This window comes from Ursus arctos, unplaced genomic scaffold, assembly GCF_023065955.2.
Source record: "Ursus arctos isolate Adak ecotype North America unplaced genomic scaffold, UrsArc2.0 scaffold_36, whole genome shotgun sequence".
Lineage (NCBI taxonomy): Eukaryota > Metazoa > Chordata > Mammalia > Carnivora > Ursidae > Ursus > Ursus arctos.
Genome location: NW_026623050.1, coordinates 23869298 through 23884550, shown reverse-complemented (window position 1 = coordinate 23884550; position 15253 = coordinate 23869298). Strand labels below are relative to the sequence as shown.

General features: G+C 41.8%; 1 protein-coding gene across 9 annotated transcripts in view; it reads right to left on the bottom strand.

Moving 5' to 3' along the window:
* FAM81A (family with sequence similarity 81 member A) overlaps positions 1 to 15253 on the bottom strand; it is a 130092-nt gene that overhangs the window by 30062 nt on the left and 84777 nt on the right. For all 9 annotated transcript variants that reach the window (XM_057306306.1, XM_057306305.1, XM_057306309.1 and 6 more), the window contains exon 4: positions 10940 to 11058. In XM_057306306.1, coding sequence (XP_057162289.1) covers positions 10940 to 11058 — 119 coding nt within the window. The remainder of the gene's footprint in view (positions 1 to 10939; positions 11059 to 15253) is intronic.

The window sequence follows — 15253 nt, the reverse complement described above, 5'->3', positions numbered from 1 at the left end:
AGGCAGAGAGGAAAGAAGAACAAGTGAATAAGAGAAAAATGAGAAATCCTAGAAGTAAACCACAGTGTCTTCACAGACCTGAATAACTCTAGACTGGACATGACTGAAGATAGAGTCAGTGAGTTAGAAGACAGTCGCAAGGAGCTCACTCAGAACGCAGCAAAGACAGAGATTCAAAACATGGAAAAACGCTAAGAGGCAAGGAGGACAAATAAAGAGATGTTAACATCAGTGAAAGAGGAGTTGAGAAGTCCCCAAAGATGGAAATGGAAAGAATGGCCTATCTGAGGCACGAGTGCTGACAGTTTTCTAAAACTGAAGAAAAACACGAGTTTTCAAGTGTTCGGTGAATACAAAGTGGCGTAAGTAAAAGTTAAATAGGGCATAGTGAAATTCTGATAACCCATGATACAGATAAAATCTTAAAAGCTACCAGAGACTAAAGACAGGTAATCTACCAAAGGCTGACAGCACACAGTAGGTATCAGAAGACAGCAGATGGAGGGACATCTTCTTAGGATTGAGGGTAAATAACATATCATCCAAGAATAAACGCAAAACAAACACAGCGATAGTTTAAGATATGCAAAGATTAAGAAATGTATCGCCCACAAACCCCATACTGAAAGAGTCACTAAATCATGGACTTCAGTAAAAAGAAGAGAGTACCCTGGAACACCTAGTTGGCTCGGTTGATGAAGCGTGCGACTCTTGATCTTCGGGTTGTAAATTTGAGCCCCATATTGGGTATAGAGATTACTTAAAAATAAAATCTTAAAAAAAAAAAAAAAGAGCACCAAGAGAAAGGAATGGGGTGCAAGAAACAATCATGAACAAACTGAGAAGATTATTGGTAAATTTAATTTATTGTAGCCTCTGAAGAAAGTTAGCTACCAGCTCAATTATTCCAACCTCAAAAGTCTTTTCTCGGTATTGACTCGCATTGACCTGAAGCTGAACGACTTGTTTAACTCATTTTGTTAAAACGCTATAATCCTTTTTGGAAGTAAAAGAAAAAAAATTAACTGGACAAATTATTTTTGTAAGTATTGACTTAAATACTTAAAATATTTCTAAAAAATATTTTAAACAATCTGACAAAACTGCATATATGCTTTTAAATTTTTTCAATATCCGTAGTACAATATACACAATTAAGCAATAATATGCCATTGTTCCTTCTGTATTGGAAATCTTTTTGGAATGTAAATGCCCCGTGTTGGAGAAAGTTTGTAGAATCAAGGTATATCACATACTACTAGTGGAAAAATAAGTTTTACAAGCTTTCTATAGGGCAACATGGCAGGATATACCCCAAATCTTCAAACATAAATACATTTCTCTGTGCCTTTCAATCTAGTGTTCAGTGAACACAAAGTGGGGTAAGTAAAAGTATTTTGGGTATTAACCCCAAAGAAACAAAGCTGTGAGGGGGGAAAAAAGGCAAACTAAATACAATTCTGGATCTGTATAAATACCTGCTGTTTAACTCGCTACTATTTTAGAATATAGACCAAAATCCTTTAAAATGATCCAACAGGGTTGCTCCCTACCCTCTAACTTCCAGCATCATCTCACACATCTCTGTCCCTTTTCCCCTCTTCATCTGGCCACCCTGGTTATATTCCAGGGCTTTGAACTTACCTCACTCCTTCCCACTTCAAGGCCTTGACCCATGCTGTTCTCTGTCTGGACTGTTCTTCCCTGACCTCTTCACTTGGTTAGTTACTATTCATCCCTCAGAGCTAAGCACACAAGTCATTTCCTTAAGGAAGCCTTCCCAGAGCCCCCGGAGGTCAGGCACACCAATTATACACTCGGAGAATGCCCCGCGTATCTCTTTTACTGAACTTCTTGTAATTAAAACTTTTTATGATTGTTATTATTTTGGATTTCTTACTCCTTGTTTCATAATAGCCTCTCATTATTGGTCCATGCATGACTCACTTTATTCAGTTAATTATTTTTAATAACTGCTCCCATGAAAGTAAGAATTTCGAATCTTGTGTCATCATTCCCTTGTTTTCCTATTAAGATAATTAACGACAAGCCAAGAAACAGACTTTTAACCATAGAGAACAAACCGATGGTTCCCAGAAGGGAGGTGGGGTGGTGGTGGGTAAAATAGGTGATGGGGATGAAGGAAGGCACTTGCTGTGATGAGCACTGGGTGATGTTTGGAAGTGCTGCATCTCTGTATTGTACACCTGAAACTAATATAACACTGTATGTTAACTATCCTGGAATTAAAATTAAATTGAATTTTTAAACAAGACAATTAACTGCATACATACCCGTATGTAAGTACATATATATGTAAATATGGATGTGTGTACATATATATTTATATAAAATAGCATGTGTTATTTCTTAAAAGTATGTGTATGTATGTTTTAGTTGAATTTAACTTTTACAAAAGGCATTATGTCATATGCAATATTTTGGTACTTATTCTTCCCACTTATTATATTGCTAAGACCCATCTATATCGCTGTATGCCACGGTCGTTCATTTTGACAACAGAATAACATTCTATTGTTTGTTACAATTTACTTGCCCATACTCCCATTGGTGGACACTTTGGGTTATTTCAGTGTTTTGCTATTGTGAATGATGCTGTTGTGAACAGGACCCCTCGGGGTACAAGAATTTCTCTTGGGCAGAAACTGATGGATCATGGATATGGGAACGTTCAATATCAGACCCCACTAATTCATACTTCCACTAGCAATGCACAAGAGCTCTTAAAAGCTACATCTTCTCTAATGCTTGGCATTTTCAGGAGTTTCAGATGCTAGTCAACTGGGTGAAAAAAAAACATATTTTGTTGTGTTTTTGAATTTTCTTTTCCACATCAACCACCAATGTTAAATCTCTTCACATGTTTATTGACCATATATGTTTCTGCTTTGGTAAATGTCATTCACTTCTCTTACCCATTGTTACACTGGGTTGTTTGTGTTATTCTTATTAATTTGTATGAAGTCTTTATATGTTCTTAACACTAACCCTTTACCAGCCAATACCTTCCACAGCTTGTAACATCTCCTATTCGTCTTTAAAGGGTCTTTGGATGAGCAATGTTTTAAATTTTAATATAATCAAATCCATCAATGCTTTTTAAGTTAAGAAGAAATCCTCCCATACCTAAAGGTCTACAAGATATTCATCTTTATTTTTCTATTGAAAGTTTTTAAGTCTTATTTTTAGCATTTAAGCCCTTTACCTATCCAGAACTGATTTTGTACCTGGTATGAGGTAGGAAAAAAATTACTCTTTTTTGACATGGATAATATATTTTTCAGCTACATTCATTGAGCAACCGCTCTTTTCTCCACTAATCTGCTATGCCATCTATGACACATATCAAAGTCCCACACGTCTGTGGTTCAATCTATGCATTCCCTATCCCATTCTATCATTCACTTTCTCTATCCCTAAGCCACGAGCACATAGTTTCATTACAAATCTTGCTATCAGGTAGGGCAATTCTCTCCTCCTTGGTCATCTTCAGAAGTTCCTGGATATTTTTGACCCTTAACTCTTACATATAAACATTAGGATCATCCTCTCAAGTTCAATGTAACACTCTGTTGGGATACTAACTGGGATGTCATTGATTCTGAAAATGAATTTGAAAGAACTGATATCCTTAAAAATATTAAGATTTCCTACCCTTTAATATAGTATCTATCTCCATTTACTTATGTTTTCTTATTATTTCTTGATCAAATTTTTAAAAATTTTCCCCATAGAGGTCTTGAACAATTTTTGTTAGATTTCTACTTGGTTATTATATATTCCCTCATTTTATTTTAAGTATGTTTTCTAGTTATTTGCTATTGTTTTATAGTAAGGAAACTGACTTTTGTATATTAATAAATCTACCCACCTTGCTAAGTACACATTAACAGATCAAAAGAGAAGGATATCTGACTTGAACGGATGCAGAGAAAACTTGAGAAAACCCAATACAAATTCAAATTCTTAGTGAATTAGGAATATAAGATAACTTACTTAATCTGATAAATCTACATTTAAAAAAAAACAACAACAACAAAACTAGAGCAGAGGTGCCTGGGTGGCTCAGTCAGCGAGTGAGGAACTCTTGGTTTCAGTTCAGGTCATGATCTCAGGGTCCTGGGATCGAGCTCCATGTCAGGGTCTATATTCAGCATGGAGTCTGCTTGGGATTCTCCCTCTCCCTCTGCCTCTCCCCCCTGCTCGTGCATCTCTCTCTCTCTTTAAATTAAGTAAACCTTTAAAAAAAAAAAAAAAAAACTAGAGCAATTATCATTCAAATGGAAAACCACTGGAAGAATTCCATTAAAGTAAAAACCAAGAGAAAGAAGCCCCCAGTCACAACATCTACTTAACACTGTATTGGAAGGTTTAGCCATTGCAAAATGCCAAGAAAAAGAGATTAAGGACACAAGGATCAGAAAAGAAGAAATAAAATTGTCATTATTTAGAAATTATATGATTTCTATAGAAAACTCCAAACATCTACAAATAAATTATTCAAATCATAAGTGAAATTAAATAATTGTTTTACACTAAGTTTGATGTCTGTCTCCCCTACTAGGTAGAATATAAACTGCAAGCAAGAGGGATGATACCTGCCCTTTCACCACAAAAACCCTAGTGCCCAATACATTGCTTTGCATGTAGTAGGGGCTCAATAAATATTTGTGAATGGATGAACATAAAGAATATTTATTATGTAGCACACACTGTGCAAGATCCTTGATACATATTACTTCATTTTGTCTTCACAAATCATCCCCATTTCACAAATGATGGTTAAAAAACAACACCAAATACAGACCCTTCTCTTTTGAGTTCATAATTTTTTAGCAAAATATTATTTAAATCCTATTTGGGGACATCTGAGGTTTGAACATACCATAAAATAAAAAAATATTATTGAAAGGCTTTCTTTTCCAATCCAAACACAGCATACCAGTTAGAAACTGTCAGATGTGACTACATTAGACCAGTTTCATTATCTTCACAAATCTGTTTGAGGGACAGACTAAGGTTGAAAAAGGCATTCAGAAAGGTCTCAAAATGATCCTGACACTCATGGCTCACTGGTTTTCACTAGCTATAGCTTGGCTTCAATATTATTTCTCATTTGGAAACACAAATACTACACCATAAATTTCCATTAACACCAAGGACTAGTTACATACATTAAATTATGGCACCCCCAGGTAGCAGGACACGCCGTACCCAGGTAAGCAGCGTGCTAGATCCGTGTGTACTCGAAGAAAGCCCTCAATATATTGCAATGCGGGGCACTGAAGTTGCAGAATAATATATATAATACTTTGTAAAATTAAAATCACACTGTTAGGTAATTGTTATGCTGCAAATTGTCATATTACTATGATGATAAATTATTATCTTATAACTATGTATGAGAAAAGTCTAAAAGAATAGACAGCAAGCTGCTAACATTAGTTACCTGTAAGGAGTAAAACAGAGCAAGGGGCTGGTGAGCTTTCATTGTTTACATTATATATTTCATAGTGTTTCTGACTGTTTATTACCAGCACATTTCACTTCTATACCTTTATAAATAAGGGGACAAACCGATGTGGGGGTGGGGGGGGGAGTGCAGGGTAGGATAGCAAAGCCTGCCATCGGAAAACACACACAATGGAATCAACTCTGGTTTTCTTATGTTAAAAACAAAGTTATCCTTTCTCTTAAATATTTCAGGAAAAAAAACTTGCATATGAAAGAATAGAGTAAATGGAACAAAATGTTAACACTTGTGAATCTTGGAAATCTTCTGTAGGTTTCAAATTATTTCAAAATAAATAAATAGATAAATAAGAAAAAAGGGGGAAGCTGTATAGCTATCTTAGCTAATATTGAATTGAAGGCATCATTCTTGTCTTTTCAAAAAAAAAAAAAAACACTCATGAAAGACAGCCCGAGGGTTCTAAATACAGCTGTGTTCATGGCTCAACAGCTTTAGTGAAACAAGAATTCACAATGAATCTGGCCGGTTGCCCTATTTTATCCCAATGTTACATTATAGGTGAAGTAATAATGTAGTCATTCCAAAATTTCCCTTTTCAGGTCTTTAGATAGCTATCTCCCAGGTGCAGCTCTTGGTTGTGGCCATCGTGTGGAAGCTCCAGGTTATCAGATCAATGGTGGGGACATGGTCAGAAGTCCAGCAACGGAGTCCCAAAGGTCGAGCAACAGACCTGACCAGGCAACATGCTTAAGCAGAACGTCTCTTATAGTTTGTGACATGGTGGCATAGCACACCAAAGGCAGTGACATTAAGCTGTTCATATACCATATTATAATCACCTATATACAGAATAATTCCTGTTTATATACATAATTAAGCCCTTAAAGGCAAGCAATAATTGAATTGAATCAGATAGTAGAGCAATTTATGTCACAGGGTATTGTCAAAAACAACAGAGGGGCGCCTGGGTGGCACAGTCGGTTAAGTGTCCGACTCTTGGTTTCAGCTCAGGTCATGATCTCATGGTCATGAAATTGAGCCCCGCATCAGGCTCCATGCTCAGCACAGAGACTGATTGAGATTCTCTCTCCCTCTCCCTCTGTCCCTCCCCACCCCAATAAATAAATAAATAAATCTCAAAAAAAAAACAACCCAAAACCAATAGAACAATTTAACAGCAATTAATGAAGCCTAAGATCTGGGTGTGATACCTGCAGAGGCCACCAGCTTAATAAAAGATCAGGGAAAGAGATAGTCAAAGACAGTCTTGCTAAAACCACTGTCTTCCCAGGGTGACTGAGCACAGGACACTTTATATTGCAGGGGAAACAGACACCACTAAATTAACCCAGGCAAGTCACTAAACAAACAAACAACAACAAAAGCAAACAGGGGGTAAGGGCTGTCAGTATCCAGGATTGCTATGATATATTACCTAAAATGTCCAGGTTTTTTAAAAAAATTATATTTTAAAAAGATTATTTATTTGTTTATTTGACAGAGAGACAGCCAGCGAGAGAGGGAACACAGGCGGGGGGAGTGAGAGAGGAAGAAGCAGGCTCCCAGAAGAGCAGGGAGCCTGATGCGGGGCTCGATCCCAGGACTCTGGGATCACACCCTGAGCCGAAGGCAGACGCTTAATGACTGAGCCACCCAGGCACCCCTAAAATGTCTAGTTTTTAATAAAAATTATGAGACACACAAAATCACCAGGAAATGTGAACTGAACACAGAATAAAAGCAGGAAAAGAAACTGCCAGTGAGAAGGAACGGGTGTCAGATTTAAATGACACAGACTTCACGGCAGCCCTTATAAATGCAGGATGATCAAAGAAATAGAAAAAACGTGCTTTAAGAAGTAAAGGAAGGTATAATGACAGTGTCTCATCAAAGAGAGGATATCAACAAAGAGACAGAAATAATTTTTTAAAAGGACCAAATGGACCCCATCAAGAAAATGAAGAGAAAACTTTTAGAAAGGGGGAAAACTTTTTCAGCTCAGATGTCTGATAAGAGAACCGAATCTAGAATATATAAAGAACTCCTACTGCTCAGTAACAAAAAGACAATCAATCCACTTAAAAATGGGCAAAGGATCTGAATCAATAGTTCTCCAAGGAAGGCGTACGAATGAGCAATAAGCACGCTGAATGATGTTCAGCGCCATTAGTCACTACGGAAACGCAAATCAAAACCACAAGACGCTACTTCCTACCGACGAGGTTGGCTCTAATCAAAGAGACAAGTGTTGGTGAGGAAGGGGCGAGATCAGAGCCATCACATAGGGCTGCCGGCACCATAGAATGGTGCAGCCACTTCGGAAAACAGTCTGGCTGTTCTGTTCCTCAAAAAGTTAAATACAGGGGCACCTGGGTGGCTCAGTCAGTTAAGCGTCTGCCTTCGGCTCAAGTCACGGTCCCAGGGTCCTGGGATCGAGTCCCACGTTGGGGGGTCTCTGCTCAGCACGGAGCCTGCTTCCCCCTCTCCCCACCCACCCCCCACTCGTGCTCTCTCTTACATCTCTGTCTGTCTCTCAAATAAATAAAATCTATTAAAAAAAAGAAGGTTAAATATAGAGTCACCACATTATACAATAATTATACTCCTAGGTATATATATCCAAGAGAAATGAAAACATATGGCCACACGGAAACTTGTATATGAATGTTCGTGGCAGCATTATTTATAAAAGCCAAAGACTTTAAATCTGATGATGTCCAATTTACCTACTTTTTCCTGTACATCTGGACTTGCTGCCCTTGAGGGACCTTGTGCCTCTGCTCTAAGGCTCTGACGCCGTGCAAACAGACGCTGCAGAAGAAACTGGAAGTGGCTGCTGAGCATTGGAAAATGAAGAAGCAGGCCAGGTAACTGCCACTGTTCCGGTAGGAATGGCAAAGCCGAACTCCCTGAGCTCCACTTTAGGGGGGGATGGGAAACCTCTGAGACAGCCCTGTTCAGGGCACCACCGTTAGTGGGGCAAGGGTGTCTCTCCCGTCCACGCGGAATCCCAGGGGAAGCCGCAGGGCCCGCTTCCTATCAGTCGCTTCACCAGCAGATCCATAAGCGCTAAATAAACCCTCAACAATACAGCAGCCTAGCGACTTAAGACCATCACTTAAAAAGTTCACATCTCTGGAGTGCTGGGGCGGCACTGCCGGCTGAGCATTCCGACGCTCGGCTTTGGCTCTGGTCGTGATCTCAGGCTCGTCAGATGAAGCCCTGTGCCAGGCCCTGCGTCAGGCTCTGTGCTCAGCACAGAGTCCGCTTAAGATTCTCTCTCCTTCTCCCTCTGTCCCTCCCCTGCTTGCACATGCTCTCTCTCTCTCTCTCTCTCAAATGAATAAATAAATCTTAAAAAGAAAAGTTTAGGGGCGCCTGGCTGGCTCAGCCATTAAGCGTCTGCCTTCGGCCCAGGTCATGATCCCAGGGTCCTGGGATCAAGCCCCGCATCGGGCTCCCTGCTTACAGGGAACCTGCCTCTCCCTCTCTCTCTCTCTGCTGCTCCCCCTGCTTGTGCTCTCTCATTCTCTCCCTCTCTCTCTCCCCCGTGTGCTCTCTCTCTCAAATAAATAAACAAAAAATCTTAAAAAAAAAAAAAGTTTATGCTCTTCCAATTCAATGCAAGAAAGCCAAAACTTCCCCAACGAATTTTTTTCACATAAGTTGATTTCAACAATCAGTCTCATCAGCATTCCAGGGGAAAGGCTAGTAGAAACACAGAACAAAGCAAAAACAGGGGTGCTCACAAAAAATGTTTGTGATTGTTTCAGAGTAAAGTGTCTGTTACAGAGAAGGAACCTGTTAGTAAGAAACCGCACGGGAAAAATGTAAAATTCCTGAAAGTGTTTCAAGGTCATCTCTCCATCTTGTAATTGGAACCAGCTTCACGAGGCTATTTTCACGGCCTGCCTTGTGGTCATAAATGTTCCCTCGCGTTCTGTGTTCACTCCACACCATGCCCTGTGCAGGCCTCGTCCATATTTTGCACCACTTAATCTTCATCTGCAACTAAAGTGCACAGGCAGATGCTCAAAGTTTCCCAGAAGTCCCTGCTCTGCCCTGTAGCTCTGAAGCCCTTCTAACCCCTCACTCTTCTGGGAGGTACTGAAAAATGGGGTTGCTTTTAAGCCAACCTCCACAAAAAGGATTCAAGTTTTTCAGTCCTGTTATGGTGGTTTTCTAGATCGTTAATTCATCCCAACAAACATTTATTATCTACTGTTTTCCAGAGACTGTTCTAAGCACACACGTTACAAAAATAAAAGATATGGTACTCTGCCCCTAAGTGAAGAAAACAGAGAGATTCGGTAGAACAGAATGCCAGGGGAGCTCAGGAGAGTGGGCTATCAGGGAAGACTTCCTGGAGGAGGCGACATTTGAGCTGAACTTGAAAGGCTGACCAGAAGTTAGAAAAAAGGGGGAAAAGGCATGCTGAGTGTAAGAACAATGTGCAAAGTTCACAGATAGGAGAGCACAGCCCATTCAGGGAATAACAAACAGCTGATCACTGCTGAAAAGTACAGTGCTGGAGGTGAGAGAGATAAGGTCACCGGGGGGTTCATCACCAAGGGTCATACTAAGAAGACAGGAGCTGACCCAGATGAGAAGAGAAAACCACACAACTAGGCCTACATTCAATCCATGGAGCCCTGTGCCAGGAGACTGATGTTCATCCACCAGCCCCAAACACACACGCCCAGCATTCAAGGTCCTTCATGTGCTGTCTGCACAAATACCCCCAACACTACGCTCCTCTGCTCCATAGAGGCTTTGGATCCTGTGGGTCCTGCTCTTTCTTCCATCCAACCCTTCACAGACCACCCTCATTTTCACCTCAGCCTGATTCCAGTTGCTCATCGGCGCCACAGCTCCCGCGTAGACTTGTACTTGACTCTTAACAGCAGCAGAGGGCAGAAGAGGCCCATAAATATTTCAGAGCTCGTGCGTTTCCTGCAAGTTCCTGGGTCACTCCAATGCTGCTGGTCCACAGAGCACGCTTTCAGTAGTAAGCGGCTGGAGCAGCACCTTTGTTACCATCTGAGGTCAAAGATCTTTTTTCTAAGTCTCCAATCTATCACAGACCAATATTTTCAGAAAATACAATAAAAACAAATTACAAAGAAAATGAAAATTTTAAAAGAGACACACAAAATGTAAGTCTCAACTTTGTCTTCTTGGAGTCAATAAGCATAGTATTTCCCTGCCAGATTAGACGGGTTGACTGCGCTCTCCCAACATTTCCTTCGCCGAACACAACATAAGAAATCCCTGCATGCTCATGATCAGGTGTGACTTCTACCTTAGATTTCACGGGCAAAGGAGGGGATGTACTAGCAGAACGTGAAGAATTTGCTTTGGGGCTTTGTGAATAGATACTTTGTGAAATGGAGTTGATGAAAAACAGCTTTTGATAGATACAGTCGCACACATCCAACCACCTACCTTGCCACTCTTCCCCGAAGGTCCCCCAAACCGGAGAGCTGACGCATCTCCAGAGTCTTTAAGGCAGAATTCGTTCCGTAGCTGATGTTGTCCCGGGCCCGGATCTGCTCCTGGAGGACCTGGGCAACACAAAAAACCACCAAGAGGGTCATCTGAGAATGTACTTGCTGTCACAAAAGCATTTTATACTTTGGCAAAAATAAGAACATCTAATTCCATTCATAAGAGGCTCCTTTTTAACAGGCACCCGATATCCATGTGTTCAGAGAACCAGGGGCTTAGAGAGACCTCAGAGATCTCACCCAGACCCAGTCCCTTAATCTGCCACTAAAAACCCTGAGACTTGGATGTCACGTGACTTGGTGGAGGCCCCCCCCCCCCCAACCTGCCCCCTGCTCCTGAAGGACGGGGCAAAGCCCAGACTAGGACTAGGACCCTGGACATTTGCTACACAGTTCAGAGCTCTTTCTACCACCCCAGGCTGTTTTTCAAAAGTCATTGCTTTAAAGGAAGACTCCCTAAATCCATCAGGAAGCAATAAATCAAGAGCAAGCAGGGACGGGGATGGGCAGTAGTTGTCAGACAAACAGGTCCAAATTCAGTTCCTCTAGCTGTGTGATCCTGGGCAAGTGCGTACGTTCTCTTAGCTTCCTTCTCCTCATCTGTTCATAGTAACGGTGACTGTACTCTCAGGGCACTGTGAATGTCACATGAGAGAACGCATGGGAAGCACTTACAATGCCCAGCATACAGTGAAGACAGCAAATGCTGATCTTCTAGTGCTTATCTGAGAACAGTGTTTACGCTGGAAAGGCAGAATGGCGTCTCTTAGAAAGGCATTAAACTGCTTGAAGATCAGGTGGCCCGGCGGAAGCATGACCCCGTGGAGCATCCTTCCTGGGAAATCCTCTAAGGATGGATGGAGGTGGGGAGGGTGAGGACACCCCTGGTGTTTACTGAGCATGTACCGGATAGAGGAGGCTGGTGCTGCACTGCACACCGCCAGGCGCCAAATCCAGTCCATGCTCTCGGGTTACAGGCCAGGATTGAGGCACGAGCGGCTCATAGGATACACCCAAAGTCACATGGACGGCAAGTGACCAGCCAGAACCGACCCAGCAGCCTGGCTCCGGAACCGTACACTGTAACCCCGCTGCCATGCTGCCTGCTCAAAGCAGGAAAGAGGGTGAGCTGAAACATGACAGACAGACGGACGGACAGAGAGACCGGAGAACCTGAGTCCTAGGTCACGGGAGACCACTCAAAAGCACAAGGCTACATCGGACGTTTCTTCCATTTCCTTACTCTTCCCTACATGCCTTCCTTCTGCCCTCCCCTTCTCCACCTTTATTCTGTCCTTTGCACGGCCCTCACCACCACCACCTTCCCTCCCCTTTGCAAAGAAAAAGCGCGTGATTTCTTATATCTTTCCCTGTTCAAGCGCTTAAACATTTTCATCTATTTGATTAATGTCAGCTTCATATTTTTACAGTCTTCTTGCTTCCTTTTGGTTTTACTCACTCCTTTAGTAATTTTAAAAGATGAGCGTTGAGGGGCGCCTGGGTGGCACAGCGGTTAAGCGTCTGCCTTCAGCTCAGGGCGTGATCCCGGCGTTGTGGGATCGAGCCCCACATCAGGCTCCTCCGCTATGAGCCTGCTTCTTCCTCTCCCACTCCCCCTGCTTGTGTTCCCTCTCTCGCTGGCTGTCTCTCTCTGTGTCAAATAAATAAATAAAATCTTTAAAAAAAAAAAAAAGATGAGCGTTGAGTTCCTTTAACTACATTATGTCTCCTCCATGATGAAGACTTGATTTACAACAGTATTTGCTGCGTCGATAGGCTGGGTGTGAAGTGCTTTCCTTTTTATGGTTTTCAGTTCTGAATTCCTCTTTGATCTAAGGATATTGAGGTATCTATGGATCAGTTAGAGTTGTGTTTTTTCATTTTCAAGCAGTCAAGTTTTTGGTCATTTTTCTTATTTATTTCCACCTTACTGGCTTAGGATCACAAATACATTCTGTGATATATTTAATTTTTTGAATGTATTAGGGTTTGCTTTGTGGCATCTGTTTATTAAATGTTCCATGCAAAAAACTGCTGGAGGAACAAAAGGTTCAATATTGTCTGTTAGATTGAGTTTGCTGATTCCGTTATCCACGCTCTCCAGCTCTTATTTATTTTTGGTAGATCTCTCCGTCTGTGAAAGCCGTTTTATGAATTCTCCCCTTGTAAAATATTTTCATCAAGTTCTCCTTACATTTTTAACACTTTCCACTTTAGGGATTTAGCTGCCGTCTTAGTTGGCACATACAGAGCTGTCATAAAAGTGGGCATAACCATTACACCATAACCTTCTCTTCTGATGCAGAGCTTTTAATGTTGCTTCTTCTCGCCTAACGTTAGCGTGGTGACCACGCTCTATTAATGACAGAGCAAACCCCTGCCTGGTCTAGCTGGATGCCAGGCATGCTGTAGGTATGCTAACCTATGTAATCCTCACATGTACCCTCTGAAGCGGGTACTATTATTATCTCCATCTCACAGGAGGTGAACTCTCTAAGATACTAAGTAGCTTGCCCAAAGCCACAGTTACTAAGGAACTGAGCTGGGCTTTGAACTAGGGACCCTGGCTCCACAGATGGTGCTGTCCCTCATGACACTGCCCTCTGTGTTTCCATTTGACCTTTCATCTCGCTTCGTATAGACAATTTAGGTTGGTTCTACGCTCCTTTTCCTAATTTTGACCCCTTTAATCAGGTTTCCATTCATCGTCCTCCCTCCCCTTGTGAACTGGGGAATGTTCCTGGCCATTGCCATTACGTGAATGGCTCCTTTCCCTTCCCCACATCCATAACCACACACATCTACTCCAGGCTCTGATCCTGAGAGGCTCCCCTCTCCTCTGCAAGAGACACTCAGTGCCCCTCATGCCCTCCCTCCTTCACCCTCCAACCCAGATGGCTTACTGGAAAGGATTTTACTTTTCTTCCCTCACCCCAACTAGGCTTTGCTAAAATAACTTGGGACTTCTAGTTGGGTTATAATTAGAATTTTGCTTATAAAATGTCGCTTCTATTTCAATAATTTTTTCTCCTTTTTTCAGTGCTTCTGTTACCCAGTCCCAGGCATCCTTCAATAGCCACTTACATGAAATACTATAGGTCTTGTTTTACGGATCACTGACTACCTTTGTGCTTCTCCTTTTCATTTTCCCCTCTCTCAGGGTCCCTGTGTAGACTCCCTAACACTTTCCTCAAATCAGGCGCTTGGATGAAAACTCTGAATCCCTGCCATGTCGATAACTCTCCTTCCCTCACCCTGAAGGGTGGGGATCAACTGAAAAGGGTGTGGAATTCTTGACTTCAAGGCCTTTCCTCCCAATCAACTTCGAGACTGATAGGTCTGGTGCTTGTTCCTCTGTACGTTTCTTGGCTCTTTATACCTACAAGCTTGCAAGATTTTGTTCCTCTATTTTGGAATTCAGTTTTATCAGATTTTTTTTTTTTTTATTTCAGTTCTACCTGGAACTCAGTGAAATTTTCAACCTGTAGTCTCAGGTTATTCTTCTATGTAGCTATTGTTTCTTCTCCATCTGTGTGTCTCCTTCTGGAATTCCAGTTGTTCACATGCCCTAGATCTGTCCCCCGAGTCTTCTATCTTTCCCCTCATGGTTTCTCTCTCTTCATATTTGGCTCTGATGTTCCAGCATCTCTTCCACTTTGCCTCGTGGGCAACTAAGTCAATTCACGAAAGTAATCATCCTTGCCTCTAGCTCATCCCCTGAGTTTTAAAAATTTAAGTTCAAGGGAGAAATTTTATGCTGTACCCAGATCTCCTAAGCATCCTGTCTTAGGCAGCTGGGGCTACGAGAACAAAATGCCAGACTGAGTGGCTCATGAACAACAAACATCTATTTCTCGAAGTTCTAAGGCTGGGAAGTCTGTGATCAGGGTGCCAGCATGGTCTGTTTTGGGGGGGGGGTTCCCCCTGGCTTGCAGATGGCTGTCTGCCTTCCCTCTCACTGTGTCCTCACAGTGAAAAAACAAAGCAAATGAGCAAACAAACAAATAAAAAGCAGAAATCGGCCCATAAATAAAGAACAAACATGGTTGCCACGGGGGGGCTGGGATGGGCAAAAATGGGTGAAGGGGAGTGGGAGGCACAGGTTTCCAGGTATGAAATGAGTACATCACGAGAAGAAAAGGCACAGCATTGGGAATACAGTCAATGATACTGTAAGAGCGTCGCATGGTGACAGAGGGCAGCCACACTTTTGGTGCGCAGAGCACAGCGTGCAGACTTGCACACAGATGTA